This window comes from Schistocerca cancellata, chromosome 11, assembly GCF_023864275.1.
Source record: "Schistocerca cancellata isolate TAMUIC-IGC-003103 chromosome 11, iqSchCanc2.1, whole genome shotgun sequence".
NCBI lineage: Eukaryota > Metazoa > Arthropoda > Insecta > Orthoptera > Acrididae > Schistocerca > Schistocerca cancellata.
In genome coordinates, this window is record NC_064636.1 from 49,386,209 (window position 1) to 49,409,567 (window position 23,359).

Genomic DNA, 23,359 nt, shown 5'->3' on the forward strand with positions numbered 1-23,359 from the left:
ACACTGAATGATACTAGTTACAAAACGCCCTTTAGTGTACTTTAGAGTTTAGGTGAGATGTATGAAAAACCCTGTATTGTTTAAGACTGCGTATGGACTAGTGAAACATCCTGTATTCTATACAATTGGGTACTTACAGTGAATTAAATTACTTATAAAACACCCTGTATTGCTGTGATAAGTTTAGGTGCAAATTGTGACACACCCTGTACTATTTACAGATCTGTGTGGACCTGTTACACACTTCATTGGTGAATTGAATGGTAGTACTTACAAAACACCCTGTATTTTTTACCACTTCGTATTGACTTGTAAAACGTCCTGTATTGCATACAATGCAGTACGAATTGTGAAATAAGTTACTTACAAAACACCCTGTATTGCTATGATAAGTTTAGGTGTAAATTGTGACACAGCCTGTACTGTTTACAGCTCTGTGTTGACCTGTTGCGCATTTTTTAGCGTCGAGTATGGATTTGCTGTACTGAATAATATTACTTACAAAACACCCTGTGCTGTACTTTTAAGTTTAGGTGAAACGTATGAAACAGCCTGTAATGTTTACTACTATGTATTAACTTCCGAAATGTCATGTGTTGTATACAATGGAGTGTATACAGTGAATTAAATTACTTACAAAACACCCCAGTTCAAATTGTTCAAATGGCTCTGAGCACTATGGGACTTAACGTCTGAGGTCATCAGTCGATTAGAACTTCGAACTAATTAAACCTAACTAACCTAAGGACATCACACACAGCCATGCCCGAGGCAGAATTGGAACCTGCGACTGTAGCGGTCGCTCGGTTGCAGACTGTAGCGCCGAGAACCGCACGGCCATGCCGGCCGGCACATAACACCCTGTATTGCCATCATTAGTTTAGGTGTAAATTGTGACACACCCTGTACTGTTTATACCTCTATGTTTCCCTGTTAAGCAGTCCATAGTGTTGAGTATACATATGTTGCAGTGAATGATATTACTTACAGAACACCTTTTACTATATTTTTAAGTTTAGGTGAGATGTATGAAACACCCTGTATTTTTTACCTCTGCGTTTTGACTAGTGAAACACCCAGTATCCTACACAAATGAATACATACAGTGAATTAAATTACTTATAAAACACCCTGTATTGCTGTGATGAGTTTAGGTGCAAATTGTGATACACGCTGTACTTTTTACAGATCTGTGTGGACCTGTTATGCTCTTCATAGCATTGAGTACACAATTTTTGCATTGAATGGTAGTACTTACAAAACACCCTGTATTTTTTTTACCACTGCGTATTGACTTGTGAAACGTCCTGTATTGCATACAATGCTGTACGAATTGTGAATTAAGTTACTTACAAAACACCCTGTATTTTTTTTACCGCTGCGTATTGACTTGTGAAACGTCCTGTATTGCATACAATGCAGTACGAATTGTGAATTAAGTTACTTACAAAACACCCTGTATTGCTATGATACGTTTAGGTGTAAATTGTGACACACCCTTACTGTTTACAGCTCTGTGTTGATCTGTTGCGAAATCTGTAGCGTTGATTATACATTTGGTGCATTGGAATATGTTACTTACAAAACACTGTGTATTTCGTTTTTACGTTTAGGAGGGACTTGTGAAACGCCCTGTGAGGTTTACAGCTCCTTGTCGAGTTGTGAAACGCCCTGTATTGCGCAGCAGGCACACCGGCTGAAACCCTCTACGTCGCGGTCACCGAGTTCTGCTGTGGCTAGCGCACGCACCTCGTCGACGCCGGCCAGGTAGCCGTCGGTGGCGCCGGCGAGCTCGTCCTCCAGGTCGTCGAGCACCGAGTTGTCGCGCACGCCCTCGGCCTGGCGCAGCACGGCGTACAGCTGGAGCGCGGCCTGGTCGCCCGCCGCCGCCGTCAGCCCGGCCGCCTCCTGCTCCGTCGTGGCGTCGGTGGGCGGCGCCGCCGTCGACGCCGTGTTCCAGCCGCCGGCGCCGGTCGCCGCCGCCCAGCCCTCCGTGGTGGCGCGCCGCTCCTGGTAGGCCTCCGCGCTGCCCGGCTGCTCCGCCTCCTCCTCCGCCTCCTCCTCCTCCTCCTCCGACGCGGGCCGCGGGCGCCCGCCTCGCGACACCGCGAAGCTGTCCCTCCTGCAATGCGTCACCATGCCCAAGTCACTTCCAGTACGGTTGTTTGGTCACAGATACACCTACTCACTAAAACCGGACAAGTGCGAGTTGGTCCTCTGCTCTGACAGATCCCTATCTATCTACATCTACATCTACATCCACACTCCTCGAGCCAGCCGACGGTGAGTGGCAGAGGGTGCCTTGAGTACCTCTATCGGTTCTCCCTTCTATTCCGGTCTCGTATTGTTCGTGGAAAGAAAGATTGTCAGTATGCCTCTGTGTGGGCTCTAATCTCTCTGATTTTATCCTCACGGTCTCTTCGCCAGATATTACGTAGGAGGCAGCAATATAATGCTCGACTCCTCGATGTAGGTATGTTCTCGAAACTTCAACAAAAGCCCGCACCGAGCTACTGAGCGTCTCTCTTGTAGAGTCTTCCACTGGAGTTTATCTATCATCTCCGTAATGCTTTGGCGATTACTAAATGATCCTGTAGCGAAGTGCGCTGCTCTCCGTCGGATCTTCTCTATCTCTTCTATCAATCCTATCTGGTACAGATCCCAAACTGGTGAGCAGTATTCGAGCAGTGGGCGAACAAGTATACTGTAACCTAATTCCTTTGTTTTCGGATTGCATTTCCTTAGCATTCTTCCAATGAATCTCAGTCTGGCATCTGCTTTACCGACGATCAACTTATATGATCATTGCATTTTAAATCACTCCTAATGCGTACTCCCAGATAATTTATGGAATTAACTGCTTCCAGTTGCTGACCTGCTATTTTGTAGCTAAATCATAAGGGATCTATCTTTCTATGTATTATCAGCACATTACACTTCCCCACATTGCGATTCAATTGCCATTCCCTGCACCATGCGTCAATTCGTTGCAGATCCTCCCGTATTTCAGTACAATTTCCCATTGTTACAATCTCTCGATATATTACAGCATCTTCCGCAAAAAGCCTCAGTGAACTTCCGATGTTATCCACAAGGTCATTCATATACATTGTGGACAGCAACGGTCCTACGACACTCCCCTGCGACACACCTGAAATCACTCTTACTTCGGAAGACTTCTCTCCATTGGGAATGACATGCTGCTTTCTGTTATCTACGAACTCTTCAATCCAATCACACAATCGGTCTGATAGTCCATATGCTCTTAATTTGTTCATTAAACGACTGTGGGAAACTGTATCAAACGCCTTGCGGAAGTCAAGAAACACGGCATCTACCTCCGAACCGGTGTCTATGGCCCTCTGAGTCTCGTGGACTAATAGCGCGACCTGGATTTCACACGATCTTCTTTTTAAACCCATGCCGATTCCTACAGAGTAGATTTCTAGTCTGCAGAAAAGTCATTATACTTGAACACAACACGTGCTCCAAAATTCCACAACTCATCAACGCCACAGTTATAGGTCAGACCGCTGCAAATAGGGGGCCAAGTTCCTTGTGCGCACTCCGTGCAAAATCGAATTGGTATCCACCCAGGTCCAGCGGCCTTCCCTCTTTTGAGCCATTTTAATCGTTTTTCCGCCCCTCTGTCATCCATTTCGACATCTACCGTTGTGTCATCCGAGCGACAATCCAGAGAAGGAACCACAGTGCAGTCCTCCCCCGTGAAACAGCTCTGGAGAAAGACATTTAGTATCTCGGCCTTTAGTCTGTCATCCTCTGTTTCAGTACCATTTTGGTCACAGAGTGTCTGGACGTCTATCTATCCATCTCTTGCGCCTTTGTCCCGCATTGTACGTGGGGCTGGCGTGGTTAAATCGGCGTTCGCTCGTTAATTTGAAGGGGTGGCTGGATACCCTTCGTGCCGCCACCCCGTACCCCCTCGGGACGGAATCAGACTACCCCATCTGTCTGCGTCTAGTCTAAATCGTGGAAAAGGGCGGATGTGTTTCAAATGTCTGTGAGTCGTGTAACTGAGGCATGGGCGTGGGAAACAGTCCGGTATTCACCTAGAGGGATGTGGAAAACCGCCTAAAAACCACATCCAGGCTGGCCGGCACACCGGCTCTCGTCGTTAATCCGGCGGGAGGATTCGATCTTGGGCCGGCGCGCCTACCCGAGTCCAGGAAGCAGCGCATTTGTGCTCTCGGCTAACCTGGCGGGGAGCTCTGAGAGATCCCTACAAACTTAATAACGTATCTGCACGTGCCATAAAGGCCGACGAAGAATTTTCTGTTCGAATGTGATACAGTCCAGAATCGGTATGCCAATCAGGCATAATCTAGATCTATTTCTACATAGGCACTTCGCAAGTGACTGTGGTGGAGGGTATCTTTCTTTTTTCTTTATTGGCTTTCGATTCCTCCCCCCCCCCGCCACAGAGGGAGGGGGGGGGGGCGGGCTGGCAGCAGGTTATGGCGCCACTCTTCAGCTTGCATAATATTTAAAAACGTAATAACACACAGTACAAATAGGCGATGACTACAGTGACTTTTTAACTGCAAAATGGCGGAAAGTTGTGGAAGCTAAAAATATAAATGCAAAGAGTTGGTGTAAGCAGACAGACAATTAAAAAACACGGCGACAGTCTGGTTTCTGGCACTTAAAAAAGATGCACAACACTTAACACGCACTAAACACTGCACTAAAGAGTAGGGACAAAGATGACACACACACCCTTAGGCAGATGGGGGGGGGGGAGAGGACCCAGAGAGATGATGGGGGAAAAAGAGGGGAGGAAAGGGAAAAAAGGGGGAGTAGCTGATGGAGGGGGAGGACACATAAACAAGGGGGCGGGAAGGACGCAAGCAGGGGTGCGGGTGGCAGAGGGGGGGAATGCAAAAGTACTCGGGGGAGAGAAGGGAGTAAAAGAGTGGGTAGGCGGGGAAGAAACAGGATGGAAGGGGGGCAAGAGGGAGCCGGGGAAAAGCACAGAGGGAGGGAGAGGGAGATGTGGATCAGAGTTGATAGGAGGGATAAATGGAGGGAGAGAGGGCGTCATCCAGGAGGGGGAGTTGACAGAATCCACCTCAGGTGATGAAGAGTGTAGAGGTGAAGGGTAGGTGGGACACAATGGTGAATGCGCGGCAGTGCTCTGAGGTTGAAGAGGAGAGAAGCAACCAGGGGACGGGGGTGGGGGGAATCAAGTCGGCAGGAGGTGAAGAGGGATAAGTTTGAAGAAAAGGAGCAGATTGAGGAAAGGCAGCAGGTCATAGAGGATCTGCGTGGGGGACAGGAGGCATGTACGGAAGTCACGATGGAGTGCATGGTGCTCGAAGTTTTGGAAGGACTTACAGAATTCGGGGCGGCGGGGGGGGGGGGGGGGGGGAGGCGCAGGCCGGAGTGGCCGAGCGGTTCTAGGCGCTACAGTCTGGAACCGCTCGACCGCTACGGTCGCAGGTTCGAATCCTGCCTCGAGCATGGGTATGTGTGATGCCATTAGGTTAGTTAGGTTTAAGTAGTTCTAAGTTCTAGGGGACTGATGACCTCAGAAGTTAAGTCCCATAGTGCTCAGAGCCATTTGAACCATATTTGGTGGGGGGGGGGGCGGAGATCCAGGAATGGCACAACAGAGGATGGGTCGGATCAGGGGTTTGTAGCGGGCACCCTGTACCACTACTTGTTATTTCCTCTCCTGTTACACTCGTAAATAGAGCGACGGAAAAAGGACTGTCTGTATGAATGTGTGAAATTATATGAATGTGTGTTCTTTAGGACATGTCCAAAAGACAGACACCACACATTCATATAATTTGGTAGGCGTTGCTGGGCAATTAATCCACCTTCTTCGCTGCAGCGGCACGAATACGTCCGACCTCCTGTGGGAATCTCGGAAGAGCGAATAAGGCGGAAATACACTCCTGGAAATTGAAATAAGAACACCGTGAATTCATTGTCCCAGGAAGGGGAAACTTTATTGACACATTCCTGGGGTCAGATACATCACATGATCACACTGACAGAACCACAGGCACATAGACACAGGCAACAGAGCATGCACAATGTCGGCACTAGTACAGTGTATATCCACCTTTCGCAGCAATGCAGGCTGCTATTCTCCCTTGGAGACGATCGTAGAGATGCTGGATGTAGTCCTGTGGAACGGCTTGCCATGCCATTTCCACCTGGCGCCTCAGTTGGACCAGCGTTCGTGCTGGACGTGCAGACCGCGTGAGACGACGCTTCATCCAGTCCCAAACATGCTCAATGGGGGACAGATCCGGAGATCTTGCTGGCCAGGGTAGTTGACTTACACCTTCTAGAGCACGTTGGGTGGCACGGGATACATGCGGACGTGCATTGTCCTGTTGGAACAGCAAGTTCCCTTGCCGGTCTAGGAATGGTAGAACGATGGGTTCGATGACGGTTTGGATGTACCGTGCACTATTCAGTGTCCCCTCGACGATCACCAGTGGTGTACGGCCAGTGTAGGAGATCGCTCCCCACACCATGATGCCGGGTGTTGGCCCTGTGTGCCTCGGTCGTATGCAGTCCTGATTGTGGCGCTCACCTGCACGGCGCCAAACACGCATACGACCATCATTGGCACCAAGGCAGAAGCGACTCTCATCGCTGAAGACGACACGTCTCCATTCGTCCCTCCATTCACGCCTGTCGCGACACCACTGGAGGCGGGCTGCACGATGTTGGGGCGTGAGCGGAAGACGGCCTAACGGTGTGCGGGACCGTAGCCCAGCTTCATGGAGACGGTTGCGAATGGTCCTCGCCGATACCCGAGGAGCAACAGTGTCCCTAATTTGCTGGGAAGTGGCGGTGCGGTCCCCTACGGCACTGCGTAGGATCCTACGGTCTTGGCGTGCATCCGTGCGTCGCTGCGGTCCGGTCCCAGGTCGACGGGCACGTGCACCTTCCGCCGACCACTGGCGACAACATCGATGTACTGTGGAGACCTCACGCCCCACGTGTTGAGCAATTCGGCGGTACGTCCACCCGGCCTCCCGCATGCCCACTATACGCCCTCGCTCAAAGTCCGTCACCTGCACATACGGTTCACGTCCACGCTGTCGCGGCATGCTACCAGTGTTAAAGACTGCGATGGAGCTCCGTATGCCACGGCAAACTGGCTGACACTGACGGCGGCGGTGCACAAATGCTGCGCAGTTAGCGCCTTTTGACGGCCAACACCGCGGTTCCTGGTGTGTCCGCTGTGCCGTGCGTGTGATCATTGCTTGTACAGCCCTCTCGCAGTGTCCGGAGCAAGTATGGTGGGTCTGACACACCGGTGTCAATGTGTTCTTTTTTCCATTTCCAGGAGTGTAGGCAGGGCCTGGAGATAGGTGGCGCTCGAAGGGGGAGTGTGGATCGGCCGTGAGGCGAGCTGAGGTAGAACGAACAGTTCCGGTAAGGCTGTGTCCCGGATGGCGCAGTGGTTCCCACGCGTGCCTACTAAGCGCTCGATGACGTGAGTATGAGCAGTTGAGTCCGAAGTACATGTCAGAAGTTGGAATTGGAAAGTATACTGACGTGTAGTGGCAACGAAGAGCGAAGATCTGTACCTGCACTTTTCCCTTACGTCTCAGCAGGAAACACAATGCCATTCGTGAAATAGCAGTGTGTCTGAGAAGATAGATGAGTTCAAGTGAAAATGATGTAATTATTGAATCACGTGAACGATAATGAAGTCATAACACTTAATCGAGCTAAAGCATAAATGCTCTTAATTTATCTATGATACGAAAAATATTTTCAACTATGAAAAATTGAGAGAAAGAGAAGAGCTTAGTGATAATGAAAGAAACAGGTGAAAAGGCATCTTGTACGAGCTCTAACTGAAGCTGGTACAAAAGGTACAAACCTAAGAAGGGACTTCTTTTGTGAAGAATATACACTTAATTCTCTTATTGGCACATATCATATACCCTATGTAGCATTTATAGATGGCATAACCATGGGTGGAGGCGTGGGACTTTCAGTCCATGGTCACTTTCGTGTAGTTACAGAGAGAACTCTTTTTGCAATGCCAGAAACTGCAATTGGATTATTTCCCGATGTGGGTGGCAGTTACTTTCTTCCTCGATTAGGTGGTAAGTTGGGTTTGTATCTCGCATTGACAGGATATAGACTGAAAGGACTAGATGTTTTGAAGGCATGCATTGCAAACTCATTTCGGTGATTCCGGTAAACTTGTTGACTTGCTGGATTCACTTTTAAAGTATCCAGGCAGTCAGAATGCAGTAGAGGAGGTATTAAATAAGTTTTCAAAATCCAGCACATCAAAGACATCTAAATTTAGTCTTACGCCATACATGTCAATAATAGATTCCTGCTTCTCAGCACCAACAGTGGAGGAGATAGTAGAAATATTAAGAGTTGAAGATTCAGAGGGGTCTCTGAAAACAATAGAGACCATAAATAATATGTCTCCAACTTCATTAAAAGTTACAAAAAAACAACTAGAAGAAGGAGAAGGCAAAAGTTTATTGGACTGTCTGAAGAAGGAGTACAGACTTACTGTTCATGCATCTGAGGGTCACGACTTCTATGAAGGAGTAAAAGCATTATTGATAGACAACGGACGAAAACCTAACTGGAAACCAAGCACTTTGTCAGAAGTTACACATGAGTTTGTAGAAGCACAGTTGTGGTTTCCACACGTGCCTACTAAGCACTCGATGACTTGAGTATGAGCAGTTGAGTTCGAAGTACATGTCAGAAGTTGGAATTGGAAAGTATACTGACGTGTAGTGGCAACGAAGAGCGAAGATCTGTACCTGCACTTGTCCCTTACGTCTCAGCAGGAAACACAATGCTATTCGTAAAATAGCAGTGTGTCTGAGGAGACAGATGAGTTCAAGTGAAAATGATGTAATTATTGTATCATGTGAACGATAATGAAGTCCTAACACTTAATCGAGCTAAAGCATTAAATGCTCTTAATTTATCTATGATACGAAAAATATTTCCAACTATGAAAAATTGAGAGAAAGAGAAGAGATTAGTGATAATCAAAGGAACAGGTGAAAAGGCATCTTGTGCTGGTGGTGACGTAAGAGCTCTAACTGAAGCTGGTATAAGAGGTACAAACCTGGGAAGGGACTTCTTTCGTGAAGAATATACACTTAATTCTCTTATTGGCACATATCATATACCCTATGTAGCATTTATAGATGGCATAACCGTGGGTGGAGGCGTGGGACTTTCAGTCCATGGTCACTTTCGTGTAGCTACAGAGAGAACTCTTTTTGCAATGCCAGAAACTGCAATTGGATTATTTCCCGATGTGGGTGGCAGTTACTTTCTTCCTCGATTAGGTGGTAAGTTGGGTTTGTATCTTGCATTGACAGGATATAGACTGAAAGGATTAGATGTTTTGAAGGCATGCATTGCAACTCATTTCGGTGATTCTGGTAAACTTGTTGACTTGCTGGATTCACTTTCAAAGTATCCAGGCACTCAGAATGCAGTAGAGGAGGTATTAAATAAGTTTTCAAAATCCATCACATCAAAGACATCTGAATTTAGTCTTACGCCATACATAATAGATTCCTGCTTCTCAGCACCAACAGTGGAGGAGATACTAGAAAGGTTAAGAGTTGAAGGTTCAGAGTGGTCTCTGAAAACAATCATCATCATCATCATCATTTAAGACTGATTATGCCTTTCAGCGTTCAGTCTGGAGCATAGCCCCCCTTATACAGCTCCTCCATGATCCCCTATTCAGTGCTAACATTGGTGCCTCTTCTGATGTTAAGCCTATTACTTCAAAATCATTCTTAACCGAATCCAGGTACCTCCTCCTCGGTCTGCCCCGACTCCTCCTACCCTCTACTGCTGAATCCATGAGTCTCTTGGGTAACCTTGCTTCTCCCATGCGTGTAACATGACCCCACCATCTAAGCCTGTTCGCCCTGACTGCTACATCTATAGAGTTCATTCTCAGTTTTTCTTTGATTTCCTCATTGCGGACACCCTCCTGCCATTGTTCCCATCTACTAGTACCTGAAATCATCCTAGCTACTTTCATATCTGTAACCTCAACCTTGTTGATAAGGTAACCTGAATCCACCCAGCTTTCGCTCCCATACAACAAAGTTGGTCGAAAGATTGAACAGTGCACAGATAACTTAGTCTTGGTACTGACTTCCTTCTTGCAGAAGAGAGTAGATCGTAGCTGAGCGCTCACTGCATTAGCTTTGCTACACCTCGCTTCCAATTTCTGCACCATGTTGCCATCCTGTGAGAATATGTATCCTAAGTACCTGAAACCGTCCACCTGTTCTAACTTTGTTCCTCCTATTTGGCATTCAATCCCTTTATATTTTTTTTCCCACTGACATTACTTTCGTTTTGGAGATGCTAATCTTCATACCATAGTCCTTACATTTCTGATCTAGCTCTGAAATATTACTTTGCAAACTTTCAATCGAATCAGCCATCACAACTAAGTCATCCGCATATGCAAGACTGCTTATTGTGTGTTCACATATCCTAGTCTCACCCAGCCAGTCTATTGTTTTCAACATATGATTCATAAATAATATGAACAACAGTGGAGACAGGTTGCAGCCTTGTCTTACCCCTGAAACTACTCTGAACCATGAACTCAATTTACCGTCAACTCTAACTGCTGCCTGACTATCCATGTAAAGACCTTTAATTGCTTGCAAAAGTTTGCCTCCTATTCCATAATCTTGTAGAACAGACAATAACTTCCTCCTAGGAACCCGGTCATATGCCTTTTCTAGATCTATAAAGCATAGATACAATTCCCTGTTCCACTCATAACACTTCTCCATTATTTGCCGTAAGCTGAAGATCTGGTCCTGACAACCTCTAAGAGGCCTAAACCCACACTGATTTTCATCCAATTGGTCCTCAACTAATACTCGCACTTTGCTTTCAACAATACATGAGAAGATTTTACCCACAACGCTGATTAAAGAGATACCTCGGTAGTTGTTACAATCTTTTCTGTTTCCATGTTTAAAGATTGGTGTGATTACTGCTTTTGTCCAGTCTGATGGAACCTGTCCCGACTCCCAGGCCATTTCAATTATCCTGTGTAGCCATTTAAGATCTGACATTCCACTGTATTTGATGAGTTCCGACTTAATTTCATCCACCCCAGCCGCTTTATTGCACTGCAATCTATTGACCATTTTTTCCACTTCCTCAAATGTGATCCTATTTCCATCATCATTCCTATCCCATTCTACCTGGAAATCTGAAACATTACTGATCGCATTTTCACCTACATTGAGCAACTCTTCAAAATATTCCCTCCATCTGCCCAAGGCATCCACAGGATTCACCAGCAGTTTTCCTGACCTGTCCAAAATACTTGTCATTTCCTTCTTACCTCCCTTTCGAAGACTGCTAATTACACTACAGAATGGTTTTCCAGCAGCTTGACCCATAGTCTCCAACCTGTTTTCAAAGTCTTCCCACGATTTCTTCTTGGATGCTGCAATTATCTGTTTGGCTTTGTTTCTTTCTTCAACATAACTTTCTCTGTCTACCTGGGTTCTGGTATGTAGCCAACAATAGAGACCATAAATAATATGTCTCCAACTTCATTAAAAGTTACAAAGAAACAACTAGAAGAAGGAGAAGGCAAAAGTTTGTTGGACTGTCTGAAGATGGAGTACAGACTTGCTGTTCGTGCATGTGAGGGTCACCACTTCTATGAAGGAGTAAAAGCATTATTGATAGACAACGGACGAAAACCTAACTGGAAACCAAGCACTTTGTCAGAAGTCACAGATGAATTTGTAGAAGCACAGTTCGCTCCATTATCTCCAGGTGAAGAATTCGAACTGTAAGATGTACAACATGTGTTTCACTGGTGTGCTTATCTGAATGCAAATAACTGCAAGTTGCTGGGGGCAAAAATGGGAACAGAAAATAAATGGTAACTTGCCATATTGCTGTGAGTGCCTCTGAAGAAACTTTATGTATGTCAAAATAAATATATATTTTTACTTAAAAAAAAACTAAGCGGGAAATTCCAGGTTCGAATCTCGGTCCGGTACAGATTTTCCTGATTCCGTGTAATGTCCCAATGCAAAAATGGTTCAAATGGTTCTGAGGACTATGGGACTTAACATCTATGGTCATCAGTCCCCTAGACCTTAGAACTACTTAAACCTAACTAACCTAAGGACATCACACAACACCCAGTGTCCCATTGCAGCTGACAGCAATGATCTCTTCCCTTTTCTTTCCTTTCTTCCCCTCTCCACCTTCAATTTACGTAGACTGTTGTAAGACGTGTATATTTCTATTGTTTATTGTCAAATCACAATTTATGAAAGATGTTTATATTTTATTAATAGGATTAAGTAGGAATAATTACTATTTGTCATGTTGAAAATAACTGTGGTAGCAGGGAATGTCTGCACCAAAGTATTGTTGACGAGAGAGACCGCAAATTGATATAATTTTAAAAAGGTCGAGAGAGAACGCGTATGGATACATTTTTAGAAAAGAGCGGGAAGACTGATACATTTTGTGATGGTAGCAGGGATTGTCTGCAGCAGAAAGCATTGTTGGCAGGAGAGACCGCACTTCAGCGTTCGTAGGAAGTCAGTAGTAAGTAGTGATGGGCTAAACTGCGATTTTCCGATATCAGTGATTTCTGTGAATGCTACTTTTCAGTATCTGTTATTCTTAACTGTGATTTGTCGCAGTTAAGAGTCGCAGTTAAGGAACCAAGTCGCGTATCCCTCCGCCACTGCTATTTCTGCGATTTCTGCTACTTCCGCGATTTCTGCGACTTCTGCTACTTCTGTGATTTCTGTGACTTCTGCTACTTCTGCAATTTCTGTGACTTCTGCTACTTCTGCGATTTCTGTGACTCCTGCGATTTCTGCGACTTACCACCGCATGAAAAAGCTACATCTGTCCACACAGAAAATTGCATCTCAACAAACATGTCATTGGTAAGTATGTTTTACGTTTGTTCTTCCGTTGGCTTTAATCTTGTATTAAAGAAACAACTGTGAAAATATTAATAGTGTAATTAATATGTAAGTAGCCATACAGTACCGTAATAGTTCGTGTTTAGAAAATGAATTCTAACGTATTGTTATGTTCCCAGGTACCCGAACTACATTTCAGTCACTCAGTAAACAGATAACTCAAAATATCATTGTCAGCAGATCTGGAGAAATTGCCACTGCGTCTTTAGACCGTTTTCGTCAGACGAGAGGTTAGTTTCTAACAAGGGAACAGCCCCATCGCACCCCCCTCAGATTTAGTTATAAGTTGGCACAGTGGATAGGCCTTGAAAAAGTGAACACAGATCAATCGAGAAAACTGGAAGAAGTTGTGTGGAACTACGAAAAAAATAAGCAAAATATACAAACTGGGTCGTCCATGAGTAACATAGGTAACATTAAGGGCACTCTGAGGTGTAGAGCGCCGTGGTCCCGTGGTTAGCGTGAACAGCTGCGGAACGAGAGGTCCTTGGTTCAAATATTCCCTCGACTGAAAATTTTAACTTTTTATTTTCAGTTTATGTGAAAAACTCTTATGTTTTCATCACTTTTTTTGGAGTGATTATTACATCCACAAGAAAACCTAAATCGGGCAAGATAGAAGAAACTTTTCACCCATTCGCCAAGTGTACTAGTTAGGTGGGTCGACAACATATTCCTGTCATGTGACGCACATGCTGTCACCAGTGTCGTATACAAAATATCAGACGTGTTTTCCTGTGGAGGAATCGGTTGACCTATGACCTTGCGATCAAATGTTTTCGGTTCCCATTGGAGAGGCACGTCCTTTCGTCAACTAATCACACGGTTTTGCGGTGCGGTCGCAAAACACAGACACTTAACTTATTACAGTGAACAGAGACGTCAATGAACGAACGGACAGATCATAACTTTGCGAAAATAAAGAAAGCAAAATTTTCAGTGGAGGGCATATTTGAACCAAGGACCTCTCGTTCCGCAGCCGTTCACGATAACCACGGGACCACGGCGCTCGTCGCTTCACAGTCCTCTTAATATTGCCTATCTTATGCATGGACGACCCAGTTTGTATATTTTGCTTATTTTTTCATAGTTCCACACAACTTCTTCCTGTTTTCTCGATTGATCTGCGTTTAGTTTTTCAAGGCCTATCCATTGTGCCAAATTATAACTAAATCTGAGGGGGGTGCGATGGGGATGTTCCCTTGTAAGTGTTTCGATGGACTTAATTACTTAAGTGAGATCGTTCTTGCAAATGTGAAATATACCCCATTGAGTGGCTTTCATTACAGCAAATATTAGCAATCTACTCTGCCAATTATATTGCTTGTAATTAGTGACAGCAAAAATTGTTTAATAATCCTTGTGATTTTGCAGACACAGTTCTGGTTGCTGTACGTATCTATCCACATCAAGGCTGTAGGGAGAGACTCGTGAAGATTCAAGAGAGCTCTTACAGGATTTGCAGTTTAAAAGTGACATTATTGCGAAATAAGTGTGCAGATGAGTGATTAAACTGTGTTTTATTGAAGTTGTTGTGCCATTTTAAAGGAATAATAAATGTTAAATACAATGAGCGAATAATGAAAATCTCATTTTCCACATGTTAAGCCGTCCTATACCCTTAATTTTCCGCCACTTACTTATTGGTAAACACTTGTTGGAGAGTGAAATGCCGCCCCCCCACCCTCTTTCTCCACAATCTTGTTGTGACACTGACCTGTAACATATCCCGAAGTCTACAATATGCATTTTGAGGCTGTTGATACGAAAGTGGGAAGTACAGATCTTACAGTTAAATCAGGAATAGCTTAAGTGAATTACTTGAAAGTAACACAGGAAAAGCTTACTTAAGTAGGTGGTAGTAGTGTCGGCAAAAAGTTCTTGTGTGTGAAGTTGCCATGTAGAACACCAGGTGTAAAACTTTTCTCCCGAGTCTTGAACTGTGTCGGAACAAAAGTGAGGCATTCATATGACTGTTTTCATTTCTCTACACTTATACAGATGTCTGAGTTCTGCTGCGTTAACATTGCAAAGTCCTGTAGGCATGTGGAGTATTAACCAAAACTGTCATATTGGAAGCAGAATCAAACACATTTGTTACGTTACTTGATATTTTCAGGAGAAAAAGGCAATGTTGCTTCTTATTAATATAATACATTCAGAGTCACAGCAGTATTTGACCAACCATAACTGATGCTGAATGTGCATGTCATCATATAATATGAAGGGCTTATTTCAATAGTGGTACAAGTCCATTACCTCCACTTTTCTGTCTATAATGCTTCTGAAATTAATGATCCAAACAAACATAAATAAAGCTTCATCTCTAGCAAGAAGCCATATGCTTGAATATTTCTGGTATCTCAAATGCAGATTTGTCAGCGCTCATTTAACTTTACGACTCTGTATCTCAAAATGAACAAAAATGGACTTGTACCACTATTGAAATAAGCCCTTCATATGCACACACAGCACATCGATCTCGTGAGGCACAAGGCTCTCATAACGAAGTACGTACGTCGGTCAACAGATGACACTAGGAAAAGTATGTTAACTGCGCTTTTTAGTTGCTACTTGCGACTCTTAGTTGCGACTTGTCACGGAAATCGCAGAAAGCAGTGCTAAATTCGACCAATAGATGGCTCACGTCTTTGAATATGAAATACTACTTGCGACTGCTAACTGTGACTGAAATCGCAGTTAGATTCTGTAAAGTTGCTACTGTGATATCTGTGACTTCTCAGTCACTGTGATTTCTAACAGATACGCGATTTCCTGCCTACCACTAGTAGTAAGCGAGGTGTGAAGCGAGTCGGTAGCAGGTCTGAAGCGACAGGTTGAGAGGGGCGGTGTGCCTGCCAGCCACCAGCTGTGACTTACAAGAGATTGCAAACGGATGTACAGAGACACCAGCTAACTATTATCATAAGAGGAACTAATATTATTAAATTAATTTTTTGAGAAACTCAAGACTACTGAAGGTATGTTTGCTCATTGCTAGTTGTAAGATTATTGTAAAAAGTAAGTCCCATTTGAACGTCTGTAACATCATTTCATTCAGAAGATAATTAATTTTTGCAAGCAATATTGCGTTACTGATTATAATCCATCCCAAAAACCGTCAACGTAAAACTCTGCAAAATCTTATTGTTGTCAAGAAAAAGTTTAACTATGAATTACGTAATTTCAGTCACATTAATTAAAGAATAACGTCAGCTTTGCTATTAAAGAATAAGGTCAGCTTTGGTAATAAATACAGCCACTTATTATGAAAGCCCGCCAGCAGCTAATAGAGTATAATAAAACAGAGTAAGTATATTCATGTCGCAGTTCGGTGTAGCAGTCAGATGGCGATCCAGTAAGACTAAAAAAGGTAAGGAACAGTTTTGGGTTATTGCAGGTAACGACTGAGGGCCACGACGACGACACATTCTATGTTTCGTCGAAATAATCAGAAAATCACTTTTAATAAGCAGCATTTAAATTTGAATGCGAAGTTTGAGAAAGAGAATAAATTTCAAAGGGAAGATTTCATTTGTTATTATTAAGCAAGAGATAGAAATCCTAAGGAAAGGTTTCATAGTTTACTGTAAAAGGGAAGGTTATCATTAACAAAAGAGGTATAGAGGAGACGGGAAGGTTTCACTGTCTATAAGTCTCCGTATGACCCCTAATTGTCTTCGTCGTCCTTAACCGCAATGTATGTTGGCCGCAGTAGAATCGTTCGCCAGTCAGCTTCAAATACCGGTTCTCTAAATTTTCTCACTTGTGAAACTTCCTGCCAGATTAAAACCGTGTGTCGGACCGAGACTCGAACTCGGAACCTTTGCGTTTCGCAGGCAAGTGCTCTGCCGACTGCGCTACCCAAGCACGACTAAATACACCTCCTCACAGCTTTACTTCCACCAGTATCTCGTCTCCTACCTTCCAAACTTCACAGAAACTCTGCTGCGAAACTTGCAGAACTAGCACTCCTGGAAGAAGGATATAGCGGAGACATGGCTTAGCCACAGCCTGGGGGATGTTTCCATAATGAAATTTTCCCTCTACAGCGGAGTGTGCGCTGATACGAAACGCCCTGGCAGATTAAAACTGTGTGCCGGACCGAGGCTCGAACTCGTGATCTTCGCCTCTCTCAGGCAAGTGTTCTGCCAGCAAAGGTCCCGAGTTCGAGTTTCAGTCCGGCACACAATTTTAAACTGCCAGGAAGTTTCATATCAGTGCACACTCCACAACAGAATGAAAAGATTTCGCACAGCGTCCTCTACAGGTGAACCACTCTACATCTACATGGATACTCTGCAAATCACATTTAAGTGCCTGGCAGAGGGTTCATCGAACCACCTTCACAATTCTCTATTATTCGAATCTCGTATAGCGTGCGGAAAGAGTGAACACCTGTATCTTTCCGTACGAGCTCTGATTTCTCTTATTTTATCGTGGTGATCGTTCCTCCCTATGTAGGTCAGTGTCAACAAAATATTTTCGCATTCGGAGGAAAAAGTTGGAGGTTGGAATTTCGTGAGAAGATTCCGTCGCAACGAAAAACGCCTTTCTTTTAATGATTTCCAGCCCAAATTCTGCATCATTTCTGTGACACTCTCTCCCACATTTCGCGATAATACAAAACGTGCTGCCTTTCTTTGAACTTTTTCGATGTACTCCGTCAGTCCTATCTGGTAAGGATCCCACACCGCGCAGCAGTATTCTAAAAGAGGACGGACAAGCGTAGTGTAGGCAGTCTCCTTAGTAGGTCTGTTACATTTTCTAACTGTTCTGCCAATAAAACGCAGCCTTTGCTTAGCCTTTCCCACAACATTCTCTGTGTGTTATTTCCAATTTAAATTGTTCGTAATTATAATACCTAGGTATCTAGTTGAATCTACGGCTTTTAGATTAGACTGATTTATCGTGTAACCGAAGTTTAACGCGTTCCTTTTAGCATTCATGTGGATGACCTCTTATGTTTCGTTATTTAGGGTCAGCTGCCACTTTTAGCACCATTCAGATATTTTTTTCTAAGTCGTTTGCAGTTTGCTTTGATCTTCTGATGACTTTATTAGTCATAAACGACAGCGTCATCTGCAAACAACCGAAGACGGCTGCTCAGATTGTCTGCAAAATCGGTTATATAGATAACGAACAGCAAAGGGACTATAACACTACCTTGGGGAAAGCCTGAAATCACTTCTGTTGTACTCGACGACTTTCCGTCAATTACTACGAACTGTGGCCTCTCTGACAGAAAATCGCAAATCCAGTCACATAACTGAGACTGTAGTGGACTGGCCAGACAGCCAATCCACTATACCCGGTAGCCGAAAAGCACGCAGGCTGGCGTGAGGTCTGGAACAGGACAATGTAATCAATATAGATAGCCAATAAGGTACGTTGCTGCTGGAATACTTAACTTTAATCCATAATTGGTGTACATCGCTCTTGACGGTACATTAATAACAATCTCAATATAAACTGGTAATGGCGCCTTGCTAGGTCGTAGCAAATGACGTAGCTGAAGGCTATGCTAACTATCGTCTCGGCAAATGAGAGCGTATTTGTCAGTGTAGCTTCGCTAGCAAAGTCGGCTGTACAACTGGGGTGAGTGCTAGGAAGTGTGTCTAGACCTGCCGTGTGGCGGCGCTCGGTCTGCAATCACTGACAGTGGCGACACGCGGGTCCGTCGTATACTAGCGGACCGCGGCCGATTTAAAGGCTACCACCTAGCAAGTGTGGTGTCTGGCGGTGACACCACAGAGACGATATTCCATAAGCACGCAATTTCACTACGAGCCGCTTGTATGGTTCAGCGTCAAAAGCCTTCTGTTCCAAAATTCCCCCAATAACCCAAAGTCGACCACAAGCCTTCCCCATCACAGTTCTCATATGCTCATTCCACCGCATATCGCTATGCAACATTACGCCCAGATATTTAAATGACTTAATTGTGTCAACCAGGACACTAGTAATAATCTATCCGAACATAAAAGGTTTGTTCTTCCTACTGGTCCGCAGTAACTTACATTTGGCCATATTTAGGGCTAGCTGCTATTTATCACACAAACTGGAAATGTTGTCTAAGTTGTCTTGTACCTACCTACAGATACTCAACTTTGTCACCTTACCGTACACCACGGCATCTTCAGCAAGCAAACGCAGATTTATGCCCATCCTGTCCGCCAGATCATTGATACAGGGTGAGTCACCTAACGTTACCGCTGGATATATTTCGTAAACCACGTCAAATACTGACGAATCGATTCCACAGACCGAACGTGAGGAGAGGGGCTAGTGTAATTGGTTAATACAAAAAAATGCACGGAACTATGTTTTTTAACACAACCCTACATTTTTTTAAAAATGGAACCCCGTTAGTTTTGTTAGCACATCTGAACATATAAACAAATACGTAATCAGTGGCGTTTGTTGCATTGTAAAATGTTAATTACGTCCGGAGATATTGTAACCTAAACTTGACGCTTGAGTACCACTCCTCCGCTGTTCGATCGTGTGTATCGGAGAGCACCGAATTACTTAGGGATCCAAAGGGAACGGTGATGGACCTTAGGTACAGAAGAGACTGCAACAGCACATTACGTCCACATGCTAACACCTTTTTATTGGTCTTTTCCACTGACGCACATGTACATTACCATGAGGGGTGAGGTACACGTACACACGTGGTTTCCGTTTTCAATTACGGAGTGGAATAGAGTGTGTCCCGACATGTCAGGCCAATAGATGTTCAATGTGGTGGCCATCATTTGCTGCACACAATTGCTGGCGTAATGAATGTCGTACACGCCGCAGTACGTTTGGTGTAATGTCGCCGCAGGCTGCCACAATACGTTGTTTCATATCCTCTGGGGTTGTAGGCACATCACGGTACACATTCTCCTTTAACGTACCCCACAGAAAGAAGTCCAGAGGTGTAAGATCAGGAGAACTGGCTGGCCAATGTATGCGTCCTCCACGTCCTATGAAACGCCCGTCGAACGTCCTGTGACGGGTCAGCCTAGTGTTAATTGCGGAATGTGCAGGTGCACCATCATGCTGATAGCACATACGTCGACGCGTTTCCAGTGGGATGATTCTGTAGAAACGCGATGTATGTTGCAGTGCTCTCCGATACACACGATCGAACAGCGGAGGAGTGGTACTCAAGCGTCAACTTTAGGTTACAATATCTCCGGATGTAATTAACATGTTACAATGCAACAAACGGCACTGATTACGTATTTGTTTATATGTTCAGATGTGCTAACAAAACTAACGTGGTTCCATTTAAAAAAACGTAGGTTTGTGTTAAAAAACATACTTCCGTGCATTTTTGTATGGTTTGTATTAAACAATTACACTAGCCCCTCTCCTCACGTTCGGTCTGTGGAATCGGTTCGTCAGTATTTGATGTGCTTTATGAAATATATCCAGCGGTAACGTTAGGTGACTCACCCTTTATATACAGGGTGAGTCACTAACTATTGCGACCTAGCATAACTCCGAAATTATGATAGTAGCTGAAAAGTTTGTGGGACAAATGTTGTATCGGACAACGGGGGCCGTAATTTGACTTTGGTTTTTTGTTGCTCGGTGAGGTCACGTCAGAGATATGAAGGTAAACTTTGTTTTTTTTAAATGGGATGCTGGAGTTTGGTGCTTATTTTCTGATAGCGGCTATCGAGACGAATCGAAGGATGTGTAACAGTAAGGTCTTTGTAGGTCAAAAAAGGTCACAAAGGTGGCATGAACGTCCATTTCCAGAAAGTGTTCGAAGTGGTTACCATTGGTATCAATGCAGTGCTGAAATCTTCTTGTCATGGATTGAGTGTTATTCCTTATCAGTTCGGCACTTATCAAATCACATGCTCTGACAATTCTCTCTCGTATATCGTGCAAATAGAAAATATTCTCTGAATACGGCGTATCAGTCTAACGTGCCATTGACGTGTAAACACCATGCGACGGTTTCGCAGTACAACACTAATATTACCGGTAAGAGTAGTATCGTCGAATCAAGCGAATGTGAATCATGTATTCCTTCGAAAAACAAGTCGATACGCTTCTCGTTTACGGAGAATGCCAACGAAATTCAGCGAGAGCTAGAGAGTTATACGCTGAAAGATATCGCCAACGTACTCACCCTACACGTCGTACATTTTAATATCTGTATGATAAATTGAGAACAACTGGATCTTTCACGCATCGGAAACATATCCGGCAAAGGAAAGTCACTAACGAGGAAATGGAAATTGGTACTCTTTCCACTGTGGTTCCAGATCCTTGTGTTAGTTCGCGTCAAATCGCAAGGCAGTCTGGCATGAGCCAGAGTAAAATTGTTAGTGTTCTGCAACGCCATAAATATCATCCTTCCCATATCAGTCTCCGCCAAGCATTAACTGGTATGGATTATACGCGTCGCACTGAATTCTGCCGATGGGTTGAACTTCAGATTCAGAGGGATGACACGGTTATTAATTAGATTTTATTTGCTGATGAGGCTACATTCACGAACCATAGAAATGTTAATTTGCATAACATCCATTATTGGGCAACTGAAATCCATGTTGGCTGCGACAAGTTGCACATCAAAATCCGTGGTCGGTGAATGTATCGTGTGGGATTCTGGAGGACAGAATTAGAGGCCCCTATTTCATCGTTTGAGGTTCGCCGATGACATTGTAATTCTGTCAGAGACAGCAATGGACTTGGAAGAGCAGTTGAATGGAATGGATGGTGTCTTGAAGGGAGGATATAAGATTAACATCAACAAAAACAAAACGAGGATAATGGAATGTAGTCGAATTAAGTCGGGTGATGTTGAGGGTATTAGATTAGGAAATGAGACACTTAAAGTAGTAAAGGAGTTTTGCTATTTGGGGAGCAAAGTAACTGATGATGGTCGAACTAGAGAGAATATAAAATGTAGACTGGCAATGGCAAGGAAAGCGTTTCTGAAGAAGAGAAATTTGTTAACATCGAGTATAGATTTAAGTGTCAGGAAGTCGTTTCTGAAAGTATTTGTATGGAGTGTAGCCATGTATGGAAGTGAAACATGGACGGTAAATAGTTTGGACAAGAAGAGAATAGAAGCTTTCGAAATGTGGTGCTACAGAAGAATGCTGAAGATTAGATGGGTTGATCACATAACTAATGATGAGGTTTTGAGTAGGATTGGGGAGAAGAGAAGTTTGTGGCACAACTTGACCAGAAGAAGGGATCGGTTGGTAGGACATGTTCTGAGGCATCAAGGGATCACCAGCTTAGTATTGGAGGGCAGCGTGGAGGGTAAAAATCGTAGAGGGAGACCAAGAGATGAATACACTAAGCAGATTCAGAAGGATGTAGGCTGCAGTAGGTACTGGGAGATGAAGAAGCTTGCACAGGATAGAGTAGCATGGAGAGCTGCATCAAACCAGTCTCAGGACTGATGACCACAACAACAATTTCATCGTGTGGTGTCAACACGATGGGTGTCCGGCACATTTTTCGATGATGGCTAGGAATGAGTTGCAGAGACAATTCCCAAATCGTTGGATTGGACGCGGAAGAGATGTGTCGTGGCCGGCTCGTTCGCCAGACTTGACGCCTCTGGATTTTTTCTTGTGGGGACTCGTAAAAGACATTGTTTATAAAAACGTTCCAACTACACCTGAAGATATGCGAGAGTGAATTTTCAGAGCATGGGCGTCGATAAGTGCCGATGTGATAAGGAATACCACTCAATCTATGATAAGAAGATTGCAGCACTGCATTCATACCAATGGTCATCACTTCGAACACCTTCTGTACATGGACGTTCTTGCCACCTTTTTGACCTTCGTTGACCTTCAAAGACCTTACTGTTACACATCCTTGGATTCGTCTCGAAAGGGGCTATCAGAAATAAGTACTGAAGCACAGCATCCCATTTAAAAGAACAAAGTTGACCATATCTCTGACGCGACCTCACCTAGCAACAAAAAACCAACGTCATATTAGGGCCCCCATTGTCCCATGCAACATTTGTCCCACAAACCGAACGCTTTAGTCGATCTTAACGATCGACATTACATACAGAAGCACATCATTAAAATGACGAACGTTGTAAATATCAACTCTGTAACTTTATTTGTTTGAAAGATATGTTGTTGTTGTGGTATTGAGTACTGAGACTGGTTTGATGCAGCTCTCCATGCTGCTTCATCTCCCAGTACCTACTGCAACCTACATCCTTCTGAATCTGCTTGGTGTATTCATCTCTTGGTCTCCCTCTACGATTTTTACCCTCTACGCTGCCCTCCAATACTAAATTTGTGATCCCTTGATGCCTCAGAACATGTCCTACCAACCGATCCCTTCTTCTAGTCAAGTTGTGCCACAAA

The 23,359-nt window shown here is 44.2% G+C and overlaps 1 protein-coding gene across 1 annotated transcript in view; it reads right to left on the bottom strand.

The window, feature by feature from the left end:
* Positions 1-23,359, bottom strand: part of LOC126108950 (mucin-5AC-like) — a 329,782-nt gene that overhangs the window by 71,418 nt on the left and 235,005 nt on the right. The window contains exon 9 of the mRNA XM_049914334.1: positions 1,750-2,122. Within this exon, the coding sequence (XP_049770291.1) occupies positions 1,750-2,122 (373 nt within the window). The remainder of the gene's footprint in view (positions 1-1,749; positions 2,123-23,359) is intronic.